Raw genomic sequence first — 23,619 nt, 5'->3', positions numbered from 1 at the left:
CAGTTCAAAATTGGCTAATCTGTTCTTCGTCTTCTTTTAGTCAGCAAACTAGAGGAGTGCATCATATCCAACATCTGTTAAGGAGTGGGACAGACAAAGTCTCAGCTGGCTAAACCTCCGTTCTGTCCGCCACATGCTCTCCATCATCGTTGTTAGTGTGCCTGCATGAAGCCAAACTCCTAATTTGTTCTCTTGTACATATTATTCTGTTCATGCTCTCTGTCAACTGACCAAGTTTAAAACAGTAAGTGGATCTTAGCTCTAAAATGCTAGGCAAACAGGAACTTTATGATCGCAAAGTTGTCTTACAAAATCAACATAAATACAGGTTAGCGACAGTATGTGTACTGTGTGACAATATTGATGACAGTGCGTGAGAAGGCTTTTGTGATTGTTTTCCAAAAGCTTAATTCTTCCTGTCCACACTAACATACCGGCCTGGATTTTCCAGAGATGGAGTTACAGCAGACAGTTTTTTGAAAAAGCTCAGTTTTCAGGTGTGAAAAATGCAGACTCAGCGTGGAAAAACAGAGAGGAAAAGATTGTTGCTTGAAACGTGAAATTTTGGCAGCTTAGTATTGACAAAGACAAGTCACTTTTAGTCGGAGGGTTGCTGGTCTATAGCTGCACTGTGCTGTGACCTAGCTGAGGAGGGAAGGAGGGGGAAAAACAGTGTCCCTGCAGAGGTCAGAATGTACATTGCCTTTAAACACTTGGTTTGTTGGGGTTAAATATGGCAAAATCCTGTCATCTACCAGTGTTTTGTCTATTTCAAAAAGAGCCGACATGAAAAGATAATATACCACCATATTAAAATAGTATATGTCATTGGTTTACAAACTTTGCCCAAGGCACATGAAAGGGGAACCCAAAATCTCAAGGCATACCTGTATTCATATCATGCTAAATGGCCTCTATAACACGTATTACTCTTATCGCTCTGTAAACATTTACTATTGCCAAATAAACAACTGTCACTCAGGAAATATTTCACAACAAAATAGTTTAAGAATTCATTTGAAACTTTTTTTTCCATACATAGTGCTGATACAGTAACTTCAAAAGAATCCAGAATTTTTGTATAGTTTGTATATTGCAATAATAATGTATGGTTGTCAGAAAATCCCACAGCACACCTAGACTTGCCCCACAGTGCACTGTTTGGGAACCACTGCTGTACAACACTGTCAGGTCCTACTGGCAGCACATTCTACAGGGACTACGGGACATTTATTTTAACTAAAGCTGCAGCGGATTAAGGGAATCAACACTAAGGAATCAGCTACTTCCTTTTTATCCCCACTGACAAACGTTGTCATCTTCTTTCACTCAATCACTAGTTCACTGGCTCACTTACACAGACACACAAGTGCGCACATTTGTGCACAGATTCACAAACACACACACACTTGTACACACACAGTGGTCGACTGTGGTGCAGCTAGGGTGAAGCCACACCTGTGGGTTTCTCCCCAGTCTGCCAGGACAATGATGCTCTCTGTTGAAAGCTGCTGGACATACCACCATATATCTCTGTTTCTCTGTCTCATGCACCCTCCTCTTCACTGTCTCTATCTCTGTAGGTCTTTAGCCATACTTGTCTTTTGAAGGAAAATACCTATCACGCAGATAGGTTGTCGCTGAAGGAAAAGAGAGAGAGATGAAATGCGGGGAGATAGCTGTCCTTTCAGTGCCTCTGCTGATTAGAGCACTCTAATCATTTGGCCTGAGAGCAGAGAGCACAACTCAGAGACTCAGAGGGGTGAGGAATGCCTTTGCTCTCTTATACTGGTTTTGACTGCAGTGCTTAGCAGGGCCAACTTTGCTCTGTGTGTGTGTGCGTTCGTGCGTGTGTGTTTGTGTGTGTGTGTGTGTGTGTGTGTGTGTGTGTGTGTGTGTCACAGCCTCAGTTTGGCAGACAGCCCGCCTGGAGCGTGCCACAGGCCTACAGGTGCACACACACTGCATTTGTGTGTGTTTCAGCTTTCTATCATTGTGTGTTTATGTGTGTGTCAGTCCAAATACATCTCCAACCGTTGGATCCTGGTTAATCTGTTTAACATGCACTCAGAAATGGACAAATGCACTCATTCAGTCTTACGGTTATGGGATCATGTGCGCACATACACACACAATTACACACACACACACACACACACACACATGCCTGCACACACACAGACTCTAAAGTGACAACCATCATGATCACCAGAGGAGATTTTCATTGTAACAGATCTTATCTTGTCCACTCCACTCCTGGTCTGAAAAGCTAGATGTCTAATCAGGACCGAGGAGATGGGTAGAGATAAAGATTAAATGACGATGTGGGTTTGGCATGAGGTAGAGGACTGAATTAAATGTGTGTATGTGGTGTGTGTTTCTGCGCTTTTGTGCATGCATGCATTTTTGTAGCCAGGGTAAAAAATATCCAAAACTGGTAAAATGGGCCAAAACTAGTTCCCACCGTTTTTGGAGTTGGCGGAAGCCAACTCGAAATGTAAATGTAACATTGCTAGCCTTAACGTTAGCAGTGTTACAGATTTTGGGGTAAAGTAGAAGGAGGTGTCTGTGTGTCTGTTCTTTCTTACTATCCATGTTACATATTACCATTTTTATCACAGTTTTCTGATCTGCTCTCATTTGTCAAACTGCCTGTGAACAAGAAAGATTCCCATTAAATAACAGAACTAATGTGGTCATGTAATTAGACTTAAGTTGTGGAAAAGACCCAACCTGGCTCTTGGACCATGGCAAACAGAAGAGAGACACCGTTTAAAAAAGTCGCTTATTTAACAAAAATGAACCGAAATGTAAGCATAACACAAGACGTCACTAGGGTCAGTAATGTAATGTGTGCATGAGGGTAAGACTGATGTGTGAATTGTTGTAAAATGTATAAATTAAGCAAATGAGAAAGAAGGAGAAACTAAACCTGTCACATCGTCGAAGAGAGTGCCTCTGTGGGGAGAGAGAAAGAGAACGTAACTGCAACAGCATAGGTCTATAATCTGGGAGCACGGGGCACAGGTGCCACCAGAAGACCAACAGCAGGGGCCGTCAAACACAAAACCTCTGTGGCTACTGAAGGTGAAAACTACAAAAAAAACTTAATTCTGTCTCAAACTTATGTGTCAAAGACCGTTGATGACTGTGATGCTGTAAATATCATATTGTTGACACAATTACATCACTCATGGTAAGCAAATCTACATGTGGAATCCCCTGCAGTAACTTAAAACAAACAAACGTGTTAGGATGAGCCCCTATTTACTTCCTACGAGCTAACAGAGCTTTTCCAGACTGAATTTACCATTAATGCTACGCAGTAGATGCCCATGCTCTCCATATCCCATAGCTATTGCTGAGCCCCATAAAAAGCCACAAACCTTTTAAAGCCTTACTTTTTATCTGAATATAACCGTTCTTGGACATTTTTTATATTCCGGCTGTGTTGGGTGTGCCTCTGTACCAAGTTGTTAACCAAATTTGTCGATGTTTTTCTTATGTGAAATTGGTTTGGTGGGGTTGGTTTCCCCTTGGTCATACTTTATTACTAATTTAATCGTGTGCATTACAAATTATGAGTGCTGAGACTTTTTATTGAGGCAAATTTCATTGTTCTCAACCTTGTTTTACATCAGGAAGAACAACATGTTTAAGAGTGATCAACATGTCTCAGACTGCAGGGTCAGGAAAGCAGGAAAGCAATTATTGAGGGCACGCAAACCCTTTCACACTATAAAAAGTAGTGATGTTAGCAAGGTGCTGAATTTGTTCCCATCCATCTACCTTGTTTGGCTTGCCAGACATATTGTACATGTTTTGATTTTCATCACTTTATCATTGCCTTATCTCCTTGTTTCTCATTCTGTCTCCTTTATCTTACACTGGGGCCCGCACCATCTTTTTCTATCCCTAGACACCCTCTCTTTAGCCATCTCTCTTTGACCCTTTTTCTTTTTTCTCTCACTCTGGCGTCTCAGACTAGCGCATGTCGTGACTGTCTTCATCTCCAGCATACTTGAGGGATTAAGGAGGGATGAAATTCACTCATTCGTGGGCGGAATGAAAAAAAAAAAGAAGGGCCCCGTACAGTACAGCACTTTATCTATGGTGCCGTGAGATCTTTAATGAAACCTGAGGTCGCTCTGAGCGCCAATGTTTAATCTCCTTCTGACCCACCTCTGGGCCCAGAAAACACTGAATAAGGCATCTATTTCGAATATCTTCATCTGAAACCTCCGTTTCCCCCCCCAATTTACGGCTACATTATTAAAAACAGTCCACCCAAGCATATCACTGATATGAGCTTATTTATATTTTCAAAGCAAAACAACAAAACATAAGGTGTAGGTTAAGCACTGAATTGGACCAGCTGTTAACTTGCAGGTAGTAGCTGCATCAGTAGCCCTGCTATCAGTGCTTTTGATTTGTATATTTGTAATTTTTTCCAGTTTTATCTCTCACTCTATGACCCCCTGTTTCTGTTATGGGACTTTATCATCCTGAAGAACTGTTCATGCAAGACAGTGTTTCCTTAAAACCCCTGATAATATCAATGACTGCTGCACTTTTTAGTTGGTGTTATCTGTTAAGGAGCTGTATCGTAAATGACAGGCAGAGGAACAGTGGCACTTTGCATGAAAAGGATCTGATTACTGTCTGCCTTTGTAGTTCCTTCACCAAGTGAATACATGCTTTTATCTCTGTGCATACCTGCACAGTAGCAAATGCGTCAACCTGGATAAATGTGTGTGTGTGTGTGTGTGTGTGTGTGTGTATGTATGTGTGTATGTGTGTGTGTGTGTGTGTACACTGTAGATTTTGTGTGCAATCTGCATTTGTGTGTATGTATGCATCCATTTGAATCACCCAATTATGAGTATTAGAGCTTTGAGAGGGTCACTTTGATCTTTATATGTTATAAGTGACTCATTGAACTCACTGAAGTATTCTTATCTTCGCTGAAGCTGCATAAGTCCACAGAACAGGTGAAAAGATATTTCTAATAGGATGAATGACATATTCCTGTTTTATTAAGTAACATCCACTGTGCAGATGCATAAATGTCCTTAAACCACCCTATTTCTGATCAGTTTATTGAAAACAACTGAGCTTTTCTTTGCACCTGCACATAAGCTTTTTTGAGTCTCCAATGAAGTATTTCCATTCTATTCAACCTCGCAGGGATGCACACTTTTATGTACCAATCTCCAAACAAGGGCAAGAATGCTGTGCGCTTACAGTCATCCTATTATCCAATTAATGCACCCCATTTTTGGGTATATCGCCAGCAATGCTCTTTTCCACCTCAGTTCACTCCACTTTCCGATTCAGACTACATTCCCATTCTCCTCCCATCATGCCCTGTTTCTAAACTTATATTTAAGACAGTCCAACAGGGATTATCAAAACAGCCTTCAACCAAAATGTCTTTCTTCATTGTTTCTAGTATCAACTTGCAACTGTTGTGCAGCTGCTCGGCTTAGGAAGTTGAAATGAATTATGTTGTATGATATGGCAGTTAAAAAAAAAAGCAGAAGGCAGAGAGGAAAGATACAAGATACTGCTTACACATGTAAGATGTGTTCCCAATTCATACTACAAATGAATACTACACAGTATGTTATCTCAAGTACCAATGTCAAGCATGGAAACTGAAGAAAGAGAAAGCAAAAAATACATTAGTGTTCTTTAATATACAATCAGACTTTGACTCAACACTCAAGGAGAAACGTCAAAAACAAAGTTGATGCAAACTAAGTTCAGTACAAAGTGCACAGAAATCTACGTCTGATTTTCCACCAGAAACAATCTTTCTTTATCTCCTTTACCAGTCCACTTTCTAATATTTTCTTTTGTGCAAAAAGAGATGATAAAGACACTGCGTCTGATTGTCAAGGCCCTCTAACTGTCTCTGTCTTTTGCTCCCAGGACTTCATCCAAACTTCATCCAGTACATTCACTATTTTTACAACTCTACACCTCCCATTGTAAAAACCAGGCTGGCTATTGTGAGCTGCTGACAGAGCTGGCTTCCCAGCTCTGCCCCTGGCGCATGCACATGCACTGGCACAGACACACACACACACACACACACACACACACACACACACACACACACACACACACACACACACACACACACACACAAACACACACACACAAACAAGCAAATAGAAATAATTTTTTCTCACATCCATAACTTTCTACATATACTCTATAGAAATAAACTCAGGTCATCAGTTTCATTTCAAACACTTTCATTTCTCTCTTTCTTTCCCACACACACATGCACACGCACACACACATACACGCAGCTTCATAGCAGTGGGTAGATAATGAGTGGTTGTTGACAAGGAGTGTGTGTTGCTAGGTATTGTACCTGTACCTGCTAATTAACACATACAGACTGTCTGTATGATTTAATTATTTGTGTAACTACCACACACACACACACACACACATACACCCACACTTGAAGAAAATACACGCATATTGTACACACAGAACACCTGTATTGAAAATACTGCATTGTTTCCATAGTGATGATGTAAATACACTCTAAATAAGAGGGAATGCAACAGTAGGTGTCCCTGGAGTGTGCATAGAGATGTGTTTGTTTGTTTCTAGACAGTACATGCATTCTCTGATGCATGCAGTTGTGCAGATATGATACATGCCAATGCAGTCTTTTACTTTATTTCCATATTTCACATTATACACCAGATACCATGGTTCATACTGTATTATTTGGTGCATTTACTCCCCCTAATCTTAATAAAAGTTCAATTATCGGAATGGATTAAAAGGAAACTATGGCTGTAATCCATGCTACCATTACCACATGTTTAAGTCCTGGTGGATAATAGTATTTAGGCAGTTTGCCTGTGGATCTTCCTTTACATGATGTTATTGGCTAAGAGGCAGAGATTATTTGAAATATGAACGGTGTTTTCATTCGATCACATGTTGACATGTTAGTCTGTCATATAAATAGCTTCATTAAAATAAAAATAGATAGGTTTTCAAAAACATCAAAAACACAGAGACTGGGTGTGCAAGGATGAATGTGCATGCATGTGTGTCTTTTCAAATGTCTTGCTTGGTATCAGACCGCCAGGAGAGGGGACTGGCAAGAGTGTTTGTTCTGCTTCTTAAAACAAACTCTCGAAGCAGATGAATGATATCAGGTGGTGCGATTAACAGAGACAAGGCTGAATGAAAACCTATGAGGTAGTCTTTTGCTCCCTCTCACTCTTTTCCTCTCCGTCTTTCTGTCATGCATACCCTTCTGACTCCTATTTCATGGTAAAACTCGAAGTTATGGATCACATCTGCTGAGATTCAGTGACTAAAAGAGCCAAGAGAGAGATGGAGTAAATGAAAGGGAATTGAATGTACATAAAGTTAACAGCATAGAGGGGATGAGTGGGGGACAGCTAGGCAAGGAGGGGAGGTTAAAGAGTGGAAATAAAGTCATCTCATAACACCACTTTGCTGTTATGCCACTTAAGTGGCCACAGACGCTGGCAGTGCTTCTAAGTGGCAGAGCTAAGCCCCTCTTTCCCATTAAGAGTTAGAATAAACTATTTATTTTTATTATATACACTCATCTGTCAAAGCTATTGAGGAGGTCCAGGGTCTGTATTCATCAAATACATGATGTATGTATATACATTTTAATGCCTTAAATATTTGAACTACATGAGGCATGCTTGATTTAGTTTGCCACATATTTAAACATTAATTTTTTGTTCTTTTTAGTAATATAATATGTACATTTTTCATTTAGATGGATTTAATCTGGGATTTTTTCTTGTAGCGCTGATTTGAGGGATATGTGTGGTTTAAGTGGTGAAGTTCTTAACTGCTCCAAAATCTCTAGAGAAGCTGTATCATCAGGAATCCAAGAGAGTCTGCCTTCTGGTTTACCAAAATCAACTCAGCATTAAGATCAACTGTAAACTGCCTGTCTCTTAAGGGACTTCCAACTGTTTCATTTCCAACTCTGTGAAGACCACACAGTTCTCCCAAGTGCAATCCAATAGCAAAATACAGACTTGTGAATCTGACGTCAGACCTAAGATGCCTCTGGGAAACTCTTTGCTCTGTTGTCTCCCACGTGCCTATTCAAGAAGCACATTGTCGCCACAGCCGAGAAGTGGTGGGAAGTTGGCAGCCTTTGCAGCCGCCGAAAAAAGCTTGCATTTGGTTTGTGGCTGCTGATGAGTGCAGCCACATTGTTTACTGTGTGATTAAGTTAACAGGTGTTGCTCACCAAAAAGAAAAGTGGGAACTTTCTATTGTTATCATGTTACTGAGAGAATTGTCTTAACTGACATTGTAACTTTTCTAGGGCGGTGGGCAGTCCTCTGGTTATGGACCCCAACAGCATATGCAGGAAGGCAAAGCGTCTGGCGGGGAAGCAGGCTGAGCTGTGCCAGACTCAGCCAGAGATTGTCAGTGAGGTGGCCAAAGGAGCCAGACTGGGAGTCAGGGAGTGCCAGTACCAGTTCAGGTACCGTCGGTGGAACTGTACTAGCCACAACAAGTACTTTGGCAAAATACTGCAGCAAGGTGAGTCCGGGAGGAATGGATGTGTTTTGCTTGACAGTAACTTTGTGTCTTTCTTTTTCCTGCATTTTACCCCTATTATCTATAGCTTCACATTTTGGGAATAACACCATTCTCTTCTCACTGAGAGTTATGTGAAGATCAATACCACTCCTATATCTGTCCATTCCTAATGAAGATACAACCAGCAGCAGCTTAGCAAAGGGAAAAAAGGAAACAAGGGGGAACAGGGGAAGCCTGGCTCTGTCCAACGTAACACGATTTTCCTACAAGCACCTCTAAAGCTCCCTAACCCTAATTTGTGTTTGTTTAATCCATACAAAAAAGGTAAAAATGTTGATTTGTGGTTTTAAGTGTGAGATGCATAAGGCACAGTGACTCTCTGGGGTCACTGTGACTTTAGAACTGCTTGAGGGCAGATTTTGTTACCCTTGGACAGATCCAGGCTAGCTGTTTGGCCCTGTTTTCAGTCTTTGCTGAGCTAAGCTTACTGTTGTAGCCTTATATTGAATGGAAGAAATGTATCAGTCTTCTGAATTAGCTCTTGCCGCAAAACCTAATTGTTCCCAAAATATTATATTACTTCAACACAAACAATGTCTAATCTTTTATACAGGTATAAACGGACTAACAGGTCATACCAGTAGTTTAGATTTGCTCAAGCACTTTGTTAAAGTTCATTTGAAAACGAAAACACTTGCATATGACTCAGTTCTATGGGTTTTTCTTTTATCCTTGACCTAGATGTACATAGCTGATGGAGGAGATATAAATTCCCATAATCATCTTTGTGGCTCTCTCAATCAGTCTTTCCAAAAGCATTTCACATGGTTTGAAAAAAAACACATTAAAAATACTGTCATGTCCCATTTTTCCGCTGTGAGTACCTTAGGATCTGAACCCATGACCTCATGACCGCAGCTGACGGCCTTACATCAACTTGAGGTCAGATCCCTGTCTGATGGCACTCCAACAGACAAGGGCAGCTGTTGTATTTCAGACCAGACGTATTCACACTTGACTGACTCTCCTCTTCATCAGATTGGGCATGCTTGAAATGATCAGCTAAAATTGCTCTTTTCTCTTAACATCTCTCTTAAGATCTCTTAACATCTTCCTCCAGCTCTTTGAAGTTTGTAATATAACTGATGTTGGGTCACCGCTGGGTCTTCTCCAATTACTGTGTTGGTTTTTCTCTTGTATGATTACATTCATAGAGAGCTGCCTGTCTCTTCTTTGCCTGGCACTACAGAGAGCCTTTATCTCTCTGTTTAGTCAACAAACAGGGAATCATCGATATTGATATACAATATACAACAAAATATGTGTCAAGCATGTTATTAAACCCATTTTGTGGTTGTGGATATGTTTACTGATGTTTTATGCTCACCTGTTAATCACATACATTTTCCATGTATAATTCTACACAGTATAATAGTATAGTAGTAATATAATAGTCAATAATAATGAACGAATCTACGTCAAAGCTGCATAACACTCTGGAAAACTAGATTACTTCTTGGCCTAAGCATGAATAAAAGTTCCTAGTTCCTGTCATGAAGTATTAAACCCTAAAAATGCCATTTGGCTATGATTTAAACTTTTAACATTGTCTTATATTGGAAATGAATAGTCAACAGACAGAATACATATGTGTTTGTACTTCTATTTCAAACATCTTGAAGCCAGAAATACAAGCATATTATAATAATCAGAAATATGTAAAATAGCAATTAGATGTGTCAAACAATCAGTTTATTTTCATTATCTTTTCAAATTTTCATTCTCAGTTCTGTGTCATTGATCTTTCTTAAAGGCATCGTCTCTATAAACCACACGAGGTACACTCTTGCCCATTCTTGTGCCATTCATTTGGCTTCACACCAGCAGAAAAGTTTATACTATGTCAGTGGCCCATGTAGCTGGTGATCAAAAAGCATATTTTTTTTCAATAATCTCATTTGAATGTGTGATACTACCACTGTGGCCAGTTTCTCTGACAGAGAATGAAAGAAAGAAAGAAAGAAAGAAAGAAAGAAAGAAAGAAAGAAAGAAAGAAATAATGAAGACACAAAGATAGATTGCATTAGAGAGGAAGAGAGAGGGAAACAAGGGCAAGAATCTACCAGTAGAAGACATACTAGCAATTAATCATAAATTCCTGCCTGTCTATGAGGGAGGCCAAAGTGCTCCTCTGTTTTGAAGCCTTTGTCCTCAATTACCTGGATCTGCTCTTAATGGCTGTTTATCATGAACTAGTACCAGTAAATGTCAAAATAAAAGTGCCTCTGTATTTATTGCTCACTCTCTCTAAGTGGTTTACTTAACCTCATTGACCTCTATTTAGAGTTTTACATAATAATAGTCTCTTCCAAATTATTCTAATGACGTTTTCTCTGTAGAGAAATTTGATAATCAAAGTGAAAACTGGTACAGTCTGTGCAGATTTCAGTGTTTCAAATACTACACATAGTGGCTTTAAAGGTGGAGGTACGTGTCAAACTGCAATCAATAAGAAACACCTGGTAGACTATTAGTGGATTGCATGTCTAATTTAGCTTTAGAATATTTGTCACTCTCAGCCACTGTCATGAATGGTATGAAATGTAAATTAAATTGTTTGTGTTTTTTTGCCATTATGAGGTAGCTGTGTGAATAGGCAGGGAAGCTACTTTGTCGCACTAAACTATCTTAAAAAACTATGATGTTTCATGTGTACATCTTTCCTTCATCTGGTGCCAGAAAATAACAATTTTCTCTGTTCACATACATGTTTGGAAAAGTGTTGTAGTAAATATTTTGTAGCAGTTAATGTGATTATCATATATTTTAAATGATAGTGAAGTATATGGTAATTATATGTCTGTGTGCAACCTGGTTTGGTTTTGTAGATTTTGTAAATCGGATTTCTGGACAAAAAATATATATTTTTTCAATATTGTGTGGTTATGTAAGGGTTACTACAGTGAAAACAAAGCCACAGGGTGTTTGGGTCTGGAGCTGGCTGAGCCATCCTTTTCTGCCTCTCTTTGCAAAAACATCTTCGGGCTATCACCCACGATTCCAACATAAACCTTGTAGCACTGCTTTGCTTTGTGACACGTTAAAGGGTGACAGTGCTGCTGTCAACATGTGTGTTTGAGTAAGACACAGACTGTTAAGTGTGTCAGTAGAGTAATAAGATAAGTTGCATACATGCATAATAATGCATACATCACATCTCAAGATATATGACTGAAATAACATACACACAGATATTCATGTAGCATTGTACACACTGGAACTAAAAGAGGAGGAGATCTTGAGGTATAAAGGTAGGGAAATGTGTGTGTGTGTGTGTGTGTGTGTGTGTGTGTGTGTGTGTGTGTGTGTGTGTGTGTGTGTGTGTTTATATAAAAGGGCTTTTAGTTGATTTCACAACATGACTGAAACACTGCCATTTCACACCTTTATTGCAAGAAGTGTGAATGAATGAACATGTCGACACAAGAATGACAACTCATTTTGCATTGGAATTGAAATGTTCTCTCCTTTGGATCTAAACCTTTCAGGTACATTCAGCTTCAGGACAAGGTCAAATTTCTGCTCTATCATTGTTAATTGGTAATTATTATCCTCTTTTCCTTGATCTTTGCTGTGTTTAAATATCATACAGCCCCCGAAGCAGTCACAACTCGTGGTGTGAGCCAGCCAGCATACAGTGATGCTAGTAATCACATGAGGGATGTTGTGGCTCTTCTTTGAAAGTCATGCTAGACTGCTGTAGAATAAACAGGGACTTTTGCTCTGGGCTGTAATTAAACTAGTCATCAATCGTTTCAAATATTTAAACACTAATGATCCTCTCAGGTTGATGGAGGTATAGAGAAAGGTATGCACATGTTTATTCCTTTGCACATTTTATTTTATTTAACTGGTGTTTACATGGATTAGAACTACTGTACTGTATTTTTCATAGGCAATATGTTGATGATGATTGAGGATTCCTCCTGACGTGATAGTGATAACATTCTTCAAGGTATGATTTAAGTGATACTGTGTCATTTTACAAAGTAAAGCTAGTACAAAGACAGCGTCATACATAAAATGCTGAACTGGCCAATCACCAAGGAAAGTCAGGCCCGGTTCTAAATAGGCCAGAAGATAATTAGAAACAATACAAAATCTGCTTTCTGAGTGTAGTTTGCGTGTTCTCTCCAGGTCTGTTTAGGTTGCATCCAGGTGCTGCAGTTTCCTACCACAGTCCAAACTGACTCTAAATTGCCAGTTGCTAAGAGCTAAAATGGTTATATGTGTCAGCTCTGACAGCATGGTAAACTGTCTATGGTGTACCCAGAGGCTAAATTGGGATTTCTTATGTGGGGGGTCTCTGTGGTTTCAGGGTTGCCGTGGGTGCACGTCAAAGCCTAATATCACAGCATATCTAATTAGATGATGCTCGCAGTCATCCTCAGCCACAACAGACAACTTATTCCACTTGACTTTAGGGCGGACTAGATGCTGCAGGATGCATTGCAGTCTTTGCAAAAAATTCACAAACATTTGGAATGCACCAAATTCACCAAAACTGACAATGCTCAATTAACATCTCGCCCTAAGAAATCATATATATTTTTATTCAACTATGCTTATCTTGAGTGGGAGGTATTTTGACATTGAACTACTTTCAACTTTAACATCCGAGACCACTCTTGTGTCATTGCCTAAAAGTCAGAGTATTAAAAGAATATGTGCTAATTCCTGCAGAAGGGCTTTCTGGAATTAGAAGCAGACATAGACAGGCCCAGACACCCACCATGGCAGAGAATTTGTTTGGAATTCATGTCTCCAAGGAAAATATGAAACAGGGTGCCTCAAATCATCAGATTTTTTGATAGCTTCTTTTACGCATAACAATACACTTCTCTCTGTATTCTATTTCTCTGTCAACCATCTGCTCTGTTTTTTTTTTTATTTCCTCTTACTTTTTCTGTTTGTCTGCACTATATTTTGCTCCAAGTCACCAATATATTTTCCTTTCCACCGGGAAGAAAATAAACCAAAATAACTATGTTAATGATAATTAGGTCAAATAATGCTTTTTTGCTGGAATTAAATATATCAACAGGACATTTGACTCATGCAGATTTCCTGTACTAAATTCAGTGTTTCACCAGTGCATCCGAGGACATCTGGACAGGCTTTCAGCTTGTTTGGATACAGCTCGTGTTGCTATCACCATATTGTACTAATAATGACTTGTGTGCTGATGTTTCACACACGCGTCTCTAAATAGATCCAGGGATGTTTTTGAGATGACACATCTTGATTTCAGTATGCCACTACTCCTGAAAATCTGAACAGCAAGGTGTGGTCTTAACCGAGCTGCAAGGAGGGTATAAAGCACACACAGCTGCACAAGTGCTCCATGTCTACCACAATGCACATGTAAAGATAAATACATTTAAGTGATTTATTTAATCTGTCAGAAACCACAGCAAGTCCCAAACAAACACAAACCACGAGAAAAAGAATCCACAGGACCTGTAATAATAAGACACACAAAACAAAATGTCATAAGTGACATAAAACAATACTTTTCATACACATGCATCGACACACAAACTTGCCTGCACTGGAGACATCTCTGGGTGTTGGGGTGTACAGCTGGTATTGATATCACCGAGTGCTGGGGTGTGCAGGTCTCGTTGCACGCCACCAATTGTGTGTGTGTGTGTGTTACTATTCCTAATGAATCCCATTCACTGAATCATGCGATATGGAGTTGGCAGTATTGACGGTGGTGACTGCACGCTCGCCGCCTTCCAGCTCTTAAGAATAAAAGTCCTTGGCCTAGTCTCCACGCACACATACAATGGCTTGCTAAGTGGCTATTCTTTTTCTTTATTCAGTCCCTAGTTTCTCATCTATCTAGGCAGAGGAAATCCTCACTGTCTCCACAATTCCCACTGTTTGCTTGTTTCTAGGCAAAACTTAGACTCTCTCATTGTCAACAAAACCGGTGACAAGACCAAAATTCACTAAGGCATTGTGTTTCTCAGTACTGTAGCACTCAGCCCCAAGCCCATTTAGTCCTACTGATGACATAAATCACAAGTATATGTCTGTAAGGTTTTGATGGTGGAAAACTCTTACAACTAGGATGAAAACTAGCAGAATAGTGTATTGCAGAAATAAACAGCATCAGTCAGGCAGGATTTCTTGTTCAGAGCTCGGATTTTTTACTCGTGTCCAAAAACAAATTACACAAAATTCGCAATCCTCACCACAGAGATAGCAGATTTACAGGTACAGCAGACTCCCACTTAACCTCTATACCTGTGACCTCTACCAACCCCAGGGCTACAGTCAAGGCACCTTAACCCCTCCCTAATAACATGAACAAAAACATACATGAGCATTAACAAATACAGATGAAACAAGCTGCATAACAAACTGAAGAAATATTAACCAAAAGCCAAACTTAACAAAAAAAAACCCTCTACCCACCCCACCCTGACTGCAGCCTAATGAGTTGATTGACATCCAGCTTGACACCAGCTGAGTCCTGTGGCTGCATTCTCATGTGTGCACACCATGAAAACAGGCCCCTTGGGAAGAGTGGAGAGTGGTTAGTAAGATTTCAAAATAAAAGCACAACATAACAAAAACTAAACTTCCTTTGCTTTTGTCTAACTTAACAGTCAATGTGCATTGGTGTGTTTCACTTTCACCAGAAGGGGGGGGTGTCCCTAACAATATCCATTTTTAAAGAAAGGCTCAGTAATTTACTAAAACAACTAGCCAATGTAGTTTTCATCAAACATTACCTAAAGAGAAGTACATAGTGCATTTGTTAGGGACTATTTTCACCAGCAGATTAATGCACATTCAGATTATTCTTAGCAGCAGTAAATGGAAGGTTGACTCAAAATGATCCTCAGTACCCATGTTCATCATAATAAAGGAACATGTCACCCAGGGCAAAGGAGGGGTTCATGTATGTGTTTTTAATTGTTTTTGGATGAAATTGGATCTCCATGGCACAAAGGAATAAGATATATCTGGCTTTGGAAACGCAGACAACACTCGTTAGTAGCTTCAGTTTATTGGTTAGTTGGTTTTGGTCTTCTCATGGGATTTGCTTACAATAATAAAAATATAGTATATCCTGTTTTCAGGTTGTCTGTCCATCTGTCCGTCCCATTGTGAGTGTGATATCTCAGGAATGCCTTGAGGAAATTTCTTCAAACTTGAATTTTGGTCAAGGTCACTATGACCTCCCAAAGCATGTTTTTGGTCATAATTTGAATTGATGTGGTAGTTATGACAAATTCCAGACAATTAAGTGATATTCAAAAGGTCAAAGGTCAGTTTCACTCATAATGTCCAGGAAAAACACCTTTTGGTCATTATTCTACGGCATAACTCAGGAACAGGAGGGGAGATTGCGACTATATTCCACAGTTGGTTGGACATTTAATTGGTGACACTTTTGACACAAAGGTCAAAGGTCATTGTGACCTCAAAATAGATTATTTTGCCATAATTTAATAATTTTACACATGTTGAGTAGCAGGGGCTTTTATCTTTACCTCATCCATACTACGTTTTACTTACTGCCTCATTCTAAATTATGATTGTTTCGACCGCAAGCAACGTATTGGAGCACACCTAGCTAATCGTGATCCTGTGAGTGACTTTCACTTACAGCTCAAAGAGGCTACAGGGGTTTCATATCTAAAATGCTAGCAGAAAAGAACCATATTTTCTATATTCTACAAGAATCCATCTTTACATCGTAATCAAGTATCTGATTACCATACATCTATCATTATCCTTCTTTAATCAGTTCAAATGTATATTGTTGTACATGTCCCATCAATATAGGGATAACTTCTTTTTAGCCAAAACAATACACTTTATATCTTTTATATAATTCCTTCAAAGTCTGGACAGACATGGGTGTAAACTGCAACTTGACTGGTTGGCAGAGGCATACGACGCAGGACGGTAATTCTAGTTATTACTGTTTTGCTCCTGAGCAATGTTTAATTTAATCCCAGTAACTAAACAGGTGTTTAAATGGATTTGAAAGATTTGAATGGTTTTAGATGGTAGATCTTTCCTGGATCAACTATAATAAAGATTTCCCGTCAAAGAAAATTATCAGGTCTTCACAACCAATGTTTTAACCATGACAAAAGCAAAATAGACTAATTTACACTAAAACTAAACATTAAAAGTGTACACAAATAAAAAGGAGGAAAAAGAAGAAATACAATATTTACAAAGAAATGTTCTCTTATATCAGAGCAGGAGCTTGAGATTCTTTCATACTTGCTCTTTAGTTGTTGAGTGAATGACAGATCTGCAGTAACTGAGGATGAAGACGTGTTGAGCTAAGGGCGAGAATGATGCTGAAGCCACTGCTGAGGACAGATGATCAATTTGCAGTTGTGGTTGGACATGCCTTTAGCCACGAGTGTTAAGCTCTGCACCAGAAATAAACCAGCAGCTGTGGTGTGTTTGAATGTATGAGCATGTGTATGAGTGTGTGTGTGTGTGTCAGAGGGAGAAATAGCCATCCTCTCAGCACCATAAATCCAATGACGCTAGAGATCATAATAATGGACCAGGACTGACAGAAAGGAGCTTTTATCCTGTTCCATGTAGCTGCAAAATTGACTGCCTTGATTGGGGGAAAGATGCCTGGATGAATGAATGGAAACCAGTTTCTTTCACATGTAGTCCTCTTTCTTTTTCCCAGTTGTTGTCTTGTGTTTGATTGTGGAGGACATGGGGATGAACAAATACAAAGAGCTCTGTGAAAGAGCATGTCAATAAAAAGATCAACGGATATCTGAATGTGGTATGGTGTAATGTGTAGGCCTACTGTAGGTTATGTATGGGCATGTTGTGGTATCACTGTGTCATAATGAAAATGTTTGAAAGTTAAGGTGTCTATCTGTGTGTCTGTCTGTGTGCATCAGCATATTTGGATTTCTCATTTTCCAACATATTCTTCGACTTTGTTTTCACCCTTTTGTTTAAATTTTGCTTCCAACAGTAAGGAATATAGTTCAACATTTTTGGAATATGCTTATGTAGTTAAGTTATCATAAAAAGCAGAAACAGTTGGCTTGGCTCTGTCCTGGCTTTAGAAGTGCTAGCAGGCCGATTTCCCTCAAATCTTTATGACAAGCTAAGATAACTAGCTGATAGCTGTAGCTTCATATTCAGCATAAAAACAGTGGTATCAGTCTTATCAAACTCTTGACAAAAAAGAAAACATGCATATTTCTCAAAATGTTGAACTATATGCTGGGTTTGAATTATGAATGATTCCTTTTAGCTGTGGTGAAATCATAACAGATTTATATAGCCTTTGTCATCAGATGTCAGTATATCACTTAAATTGTTCTCTGCTTGTGCATTTGGTGACTTGTCTGCAGACCAAACAATAAACTAAAACCCTCCTTTTGCTTATCCCTTGTACTGCAGATATCCGGGAGACTGCATTCGTTTATGCCATCACGGCGGCTGGTGTGACCCACGCTGTGACCCAGGCCTGCAGCATGGGAGACCTCCTGCAGTGTGGCTGTGAGGCGACCAGGAACCGAGCACCACCTAGGCCGCCTTCATCCTCCTCCTCCTCCTCCTCCTCCTCCTCCTCCTCCTCTTCTGGGGACGGAGTGAAATGGGAATGGGGGGGATGCGGAGATGATGTGGAGTTTGGTTATGAAAAGTCAAAACAGTTTATGGATGCCAAGAGGAGAAGGGGCAAGAGCGACATCAGGACGCTTGTTGACCTGCACAACAACGAGGCTGGGCGGCTGGTAAGAAACTGTTTCAGAATTAATACCTCAGTATGTTTCTGTTCAAATTTTCAATACAATGCACTTCGTGAAGCGAATGTATTTCAACTGTTACTGTACTGCACCAAACACAGATCTGATGTTTCACTATACTCTCTTAGGTTTTAGCAGCAAAGGTGTTGCTTGTCCTGTGGAATGTTCCATCATTCCACGAACATGCAAAAGAGAAAGACATCGCCCCCAGCCATATTTGTGTAGCAGCGTAAGCTGATATTCTAACAAGAATCAGGTTTCTGAAACACAAAAACAAGAGCGTGCCACACATTTTGTTTTCAAGCCTCCGAGGCAGGTAGCTTCTAACATTTCTACAGCCCTTGTAGAAGTTTAAAGTTCCTCTTTGTTCCTCGTATGACGTATGGCCTCGACAAGTCAACAGGCTACCGAAAGAGCGGCGATAAAGTAGCAACTTTTGATATGAGTTAATTATGTGAATTTGTAATATAGCTCTGTAATCTTCCTGATTACATTTACGTTTAGCTGTTTTGTCGCACTCAGCTTGTTAGAGAATCAGAAATGTTGACACATGCACAAGCAAAACACAGAGTTACAAAGTTCACTTTAGTTGGGGTCAAAGGCAGGTAGAGAGAAGAGGAGGATTTTGGGATATAGTCCAATTGTAGCATTAGCGTACAAACCATTTGAACAAAAGACGAGACTTGCACACAAATGCCCAGAGGTTGAGAAATAAGCGTGCTCTCATGCGTGCAAATATCTGTTTGTGTGCATGCATGCGTGTGTACTAGTATACACATTTTGCAAGTATGTGTATGTCTCAACGGGCGAGTGGGTGTGTGTGTGCATGTGTGTGATGGGTTAATTATGTGCAGTATAAGTGAATGATCTGTTGTCAAGGCTTGTTAGATGTAGGAAGGCCAGAGGCAACATGGAGGGAGAGTGGGGTTGGGGAGTTAAATTCCTTCTGAATAGCGTCTGCTTTTATCTTACCTATCTATCAGTGTGTGTAGTCTATTTGTGTGTGTGTGTGTGTGTGTGCGTGCGTGTGATCCAGTGGCTTTGTCTGTGATATATCATGAAAACACAATAATAAATTACTTCTTTAGAGAACTTGTCATTTGTCAAAAGCAGTGCTGCGTCAATTCAGGGTACAAGTTTAAAAGTTTCCTTTGTCCCTTTCGTTGTGTTTGATCAACCTTTCTCTGCTTTTATCACCCATTTGCCTCTTCTTCACCTCTCTTTTTTCCTCGACTACCCAAAACCCTGAACTCACCCACCCCTCCATGCTTTCCCCTCCCAGGCGGTGAAGCTCTACATGCGGACAGAATGCAAGTGCCACGGACTGTCGGGCTCGTGCACCTTGCGCACGTGCTGGAAAAAGATGCCTCATTTCCGTGAGGTAGGCGACCGCCTGCTGGAGCGCTTCAATGGCGCTTCCAAGGTGATGGGCGGCAATGATGGCAAGACCCTGATCCCTGTTGGCCAGAACATAAAGCCACCAGATAAGCAGGATCTGATCTACTCTGATGAGTCGCCCGATTTCTGCCTTGCAAATCGGAAAACTGGTTCACTTGGGACACGGGGGCGCATATGCAACAGCACAGCCATGGACATCAGCGGCTGCGACCTGCTGTGCTGCGAGCGGGGCTACCGTGAGGAAACAATGGTGTTTGAGGAGAACTGTCTGTGTCGTTTCCACTGGTGTTGTGTGGTCCAGTGCAAGAAATGCTTGGTCCGAAAAGAGCTTAGTCTCTGTCACTGATGTACTGATGAACTGAAGTAGAGAGGTGTCAACATGACTTGGTTCATATGACTCGATTATAATTACTTCTGTTACTTTTTGAGGTTTTTTCTTTAGTTTGGCTAGTGTGAGAGAAGGATAGCATTTGGACTGTCATGATGATCCTTTTTTATTTTTGCACCAGTCACAGTCAGCCCCCAAAATCTTTATTTCAAATGGTATTTGATCCCAGCTCCCGCTGTTTGGTTCCCAGGAATTTTGACAGAAAAAGAAATGAGGGCCACAGGTTCAAAAAGTACAGGAAGTGAATGCAACCATATGGCAAGTGGGACTAAAAGAAGTAAAATAGAAAGCAAAATAGAGAAATGTTTCTTTCTGAACTACCTATTTTTCTTTTTCTTGAATATGAAAAAGGACCAAAGAATGTGAAAATTTTCCATCTCAATGAAAGAGGAGGACCTATACACGGAGGACCTACATGTGGCACAGTTTATAAGTGTCACTTCCACAATCAGTTCAACAGCAGCTTAAAGTTGAGTGTTATCTAAAACCTAGGATTTTCAGGCTTCAGCTTGTGCTGATGCACTTGATTTGGTTGTGGAACTTCCTTAATTGACCGTTTGCTGAGCCCTGTCGCTCTTGATCACTCCCTGTTGCTACGCCAGTCAAAATTATGATTCTCACATGAAACATATGCAGTTTACAATAACATGGAAGATTTAACTAGCTAATTATGCAAATGAGTTAGTTGGTCTCTGACTGACTTGTCTTAACAGCAACAGCTAGCTGCAGAAATGTTCTTTTAATATTTTACTCTTGCTGTAAAAAAAGTGATTCAGACTCTTCATATACAGAGTATCACACCTACTACAACCCTATGCATACCAATACAGCGTGTGGACAAACCAAAAGGTTGACAGAGCTAAAAAAAAGAAAGGATTGCTGTTTGTGAGAGGGGTTTAGTGAACGGTCAATTGTATAAACTGGCTGCTAATCTTCAAGGGCCCCACTGACTATTAGATACTAGGCCTATATGTTATTTCAAATTCTTCAGAGACAGTGGTTTATATCTACAGTATGCTGTAGCACCATAGAAAGATTAAATATCTCACTATGGCCCCAATTCCAGAGTACTTTAATTTTACTTTGACATATGTGTTTAAAGAATGACAGTGCAGCAATATTCTTGATAATGCATTAACACAAATCAGAAAATCTCCCAAAATCTGTAAAAGTGTTGATATAATCTGCCTCTCAGTTACAGTAACTGTAGCCTAGCTGTTTAACAGGCACACCAAATTCAAATAGATTTTTTTTTCTGCTATCGCATCAAAAATACAGAAAAAGGGAAATGGTATCACATTATCATATCTGAAGAATACTGTCAACACCATGTTTTGCTGGAGTGGACTTGGCCTGCCAGCAAAGACTGTTATTTATATAAAGATAAGATGACAAGACTACTCACTTCCATCTCTCTCAGAAGCACTTTGGATACAATGGCTGACATGGAATTCCTCAACAGCTTGGCAAGAAAACCTTTTGGGGTTGTCTGTTTCTATCAAACCAAAAGAGAACCTTACAAGACATTGTTTGATATCAAGAAAATGTATATAATGTATTTTGTTTATCTGTTCTGATATACAGGGCTAATGTAATAATGCACTTTGGATGTTAGCTTTCATTTGATACTGTATGTGCATGTGTGTGTGTGTGTGTGTGTGTGTGTGCGAGTGCATGAGAGAAAGTGTTGTGTATATGTTTGTGCAGGTTGGCCAGTTATCACCGTATCCTTCAGTTGGTAGTACCTTTTATATATCTTTAAGTTGCTGTCTGACGTTATGTTGGTTATTAAAAGCACACTGCTCCTTGACTCTCTGTCTCTGTGTGAGGCAGACAAGATCTTTTATTTGTTGTTCGCCTTCAGAGGAAGTATGTTTCCCATAAACCATAAATCACGTCCTCTCATTTACACTTAAGTTTTATTACCAGACAATGTACAGTATGTATACTGAACTGTAATTCTACATTGTTTCCACTTGTTCTGTTAGGGCTGTTTGTGAGTGTTCAGATAGGATCTTATCTTACCTTTAAAGATTCAGAATCATTTCATTTTGATCATACAGTTGGAGGTGTTTCAGGAAGATATCATGATTCAGATCTGGCTGTTCCCAAAGTCACATAGTTACTTTCAGTGTCTACTGTATGAAAGTAAAATGAAATGACCACCTTGATTATTAACATGTTTTAGGATGGCTGTAATGTGGGCAATGTCTCCTAAGCCCTTTAAAATGTAAAAGTAAAGTGAGTCATTCAGTAGAATATGGTATACAAGTAAAGAAGAATTTTGAGTAACATGTTGGCAGTTATCTTTACATTTAAGAGACTATAGAAACTTTGTTTTTGAAATATTCATATAAAGCATTTTGGAAAGAAATCATTCAATTCAGTTCAATTCAATTCAATGTTATTTCATAACATAAGTTATCTCAGGTCTAGACCGTACCGTAACCAACAGCTCCAACCATGAGCAAGCGCTTGGCAACAGCGGCAAGGAAAAACTTCTTTCTCATTCACCTATTTAAAGACAAAAGCCTAAATCCTTTTGTATGGACAAGGCCACAAAGTTTCATATTTTGCAGTTTGCATCATTTCAGTGGCACAGTGGCCCAGTACAACATATTGCATTATTAGCCTGATCACTATTGCAGCAATCAAGCAACTTAGAGTAATTTTAACAGATATTAGAATAAGATCAACAAACACAGTGTTTATGAAAGGGCTATATCTTATCACAACAATAAATCTATGTACATGGTAATCATTATGACATGCATTTAGGTTAGTTGTAACTTTGTGTTAAAATAAGGCCTCATGATGGTGGCATTTATAGAAATAATAGAACTGCAGAAGTCACATGAAGTTTGCATAATTATTTTTCAGGGCTGACATTACATTTTATAATACAATAACTTCTGTAACTCTACAACACAAGAGTGACTCAAGACAGTCACATTAACAGTGCTTTCTGATTTTGTGTACTTCTTTTTCTGATGTGTTGAGTCAGGCAAAACTGAGACCATTTTAATATCTGCATATGTTAGATTAAGCACATTCCAAGGCTAGTACTTCATATTTTGGTGGTAAATAGAATGTAGCAGTAAAAGAGAAATGTTTTTTATTAAAATGGAAATAATGCAATACTGACTGTTAAAACATTTTAATGACAGCTGCATAATGCAGCTCGTCCTTGGCCAACTATTGTGTTTGTGTCAAACAACTTACCTGTCAATAGGGATATTCATTCATTGATTTGTCATCTATTTAAATACATTTTGTCATGTTTGCTTCACATTTTGTTATGCTGTTCCTTTTTGTATTCTTCAGAAATCATTTCATATCTGGATGTTACCTTGCATTTTCCTTTAGCATAAAACTACCGTTTGTGACTCACATTCAAGACACTATTCAAATAAAGAGCAAAACATT

At 39.5% G+C, this 23,619-nt stretch overlaps 1 protein-coding gene across 1 annotated transcript in view; it reads left to right on the top strand.

The window, feature by feature from the left end:
- The window catches only part of wnt6b (wingless-type MMTV integration site family, member 6b), a 26,107-nt gene extending 2,488 nt beyond the window's left edge, over positions 1-23,619 (top strand). Inside the window, exons 2-4 of the mRNA XM_051404219.1 lie at positions 8,360-8,580; positions 18,061-18,395; positions 19,690-23,619. Of these exons, the coding sequence (XP_051260179.1) occupies positions 8,360-8,580; positions 18,061-18,395; positions 19,690-20,151 (1,018 nt within the window). The 3' untranslated portion in view covers positions 20,152-23,619. The remainder of the gene's footprint in view (positions 1-8,359; positions 8,581-18,060; positions 18,396-19,689) is intronic.

The sequence above is a fragment of the Dicentrarchus labrax genome, unplaced genomic scaffold (assembly GCF_905237075.1).
Source record: "Dicentrarchus labrax unplaced genomic scaffold, dlabrax2021, whole genome shotgun sequence".
Classification (NCBI taxonomy): Eukaryota; Metazoa; Chordata; class Actinopteri; family Moronidae; genus Dicentrarchus; species Dicentrarchus labrax.
Note: the sequence above shows the minus strand (reverse complement) of the source record. Positions and strands in the feature narration are given on the sequence as shown.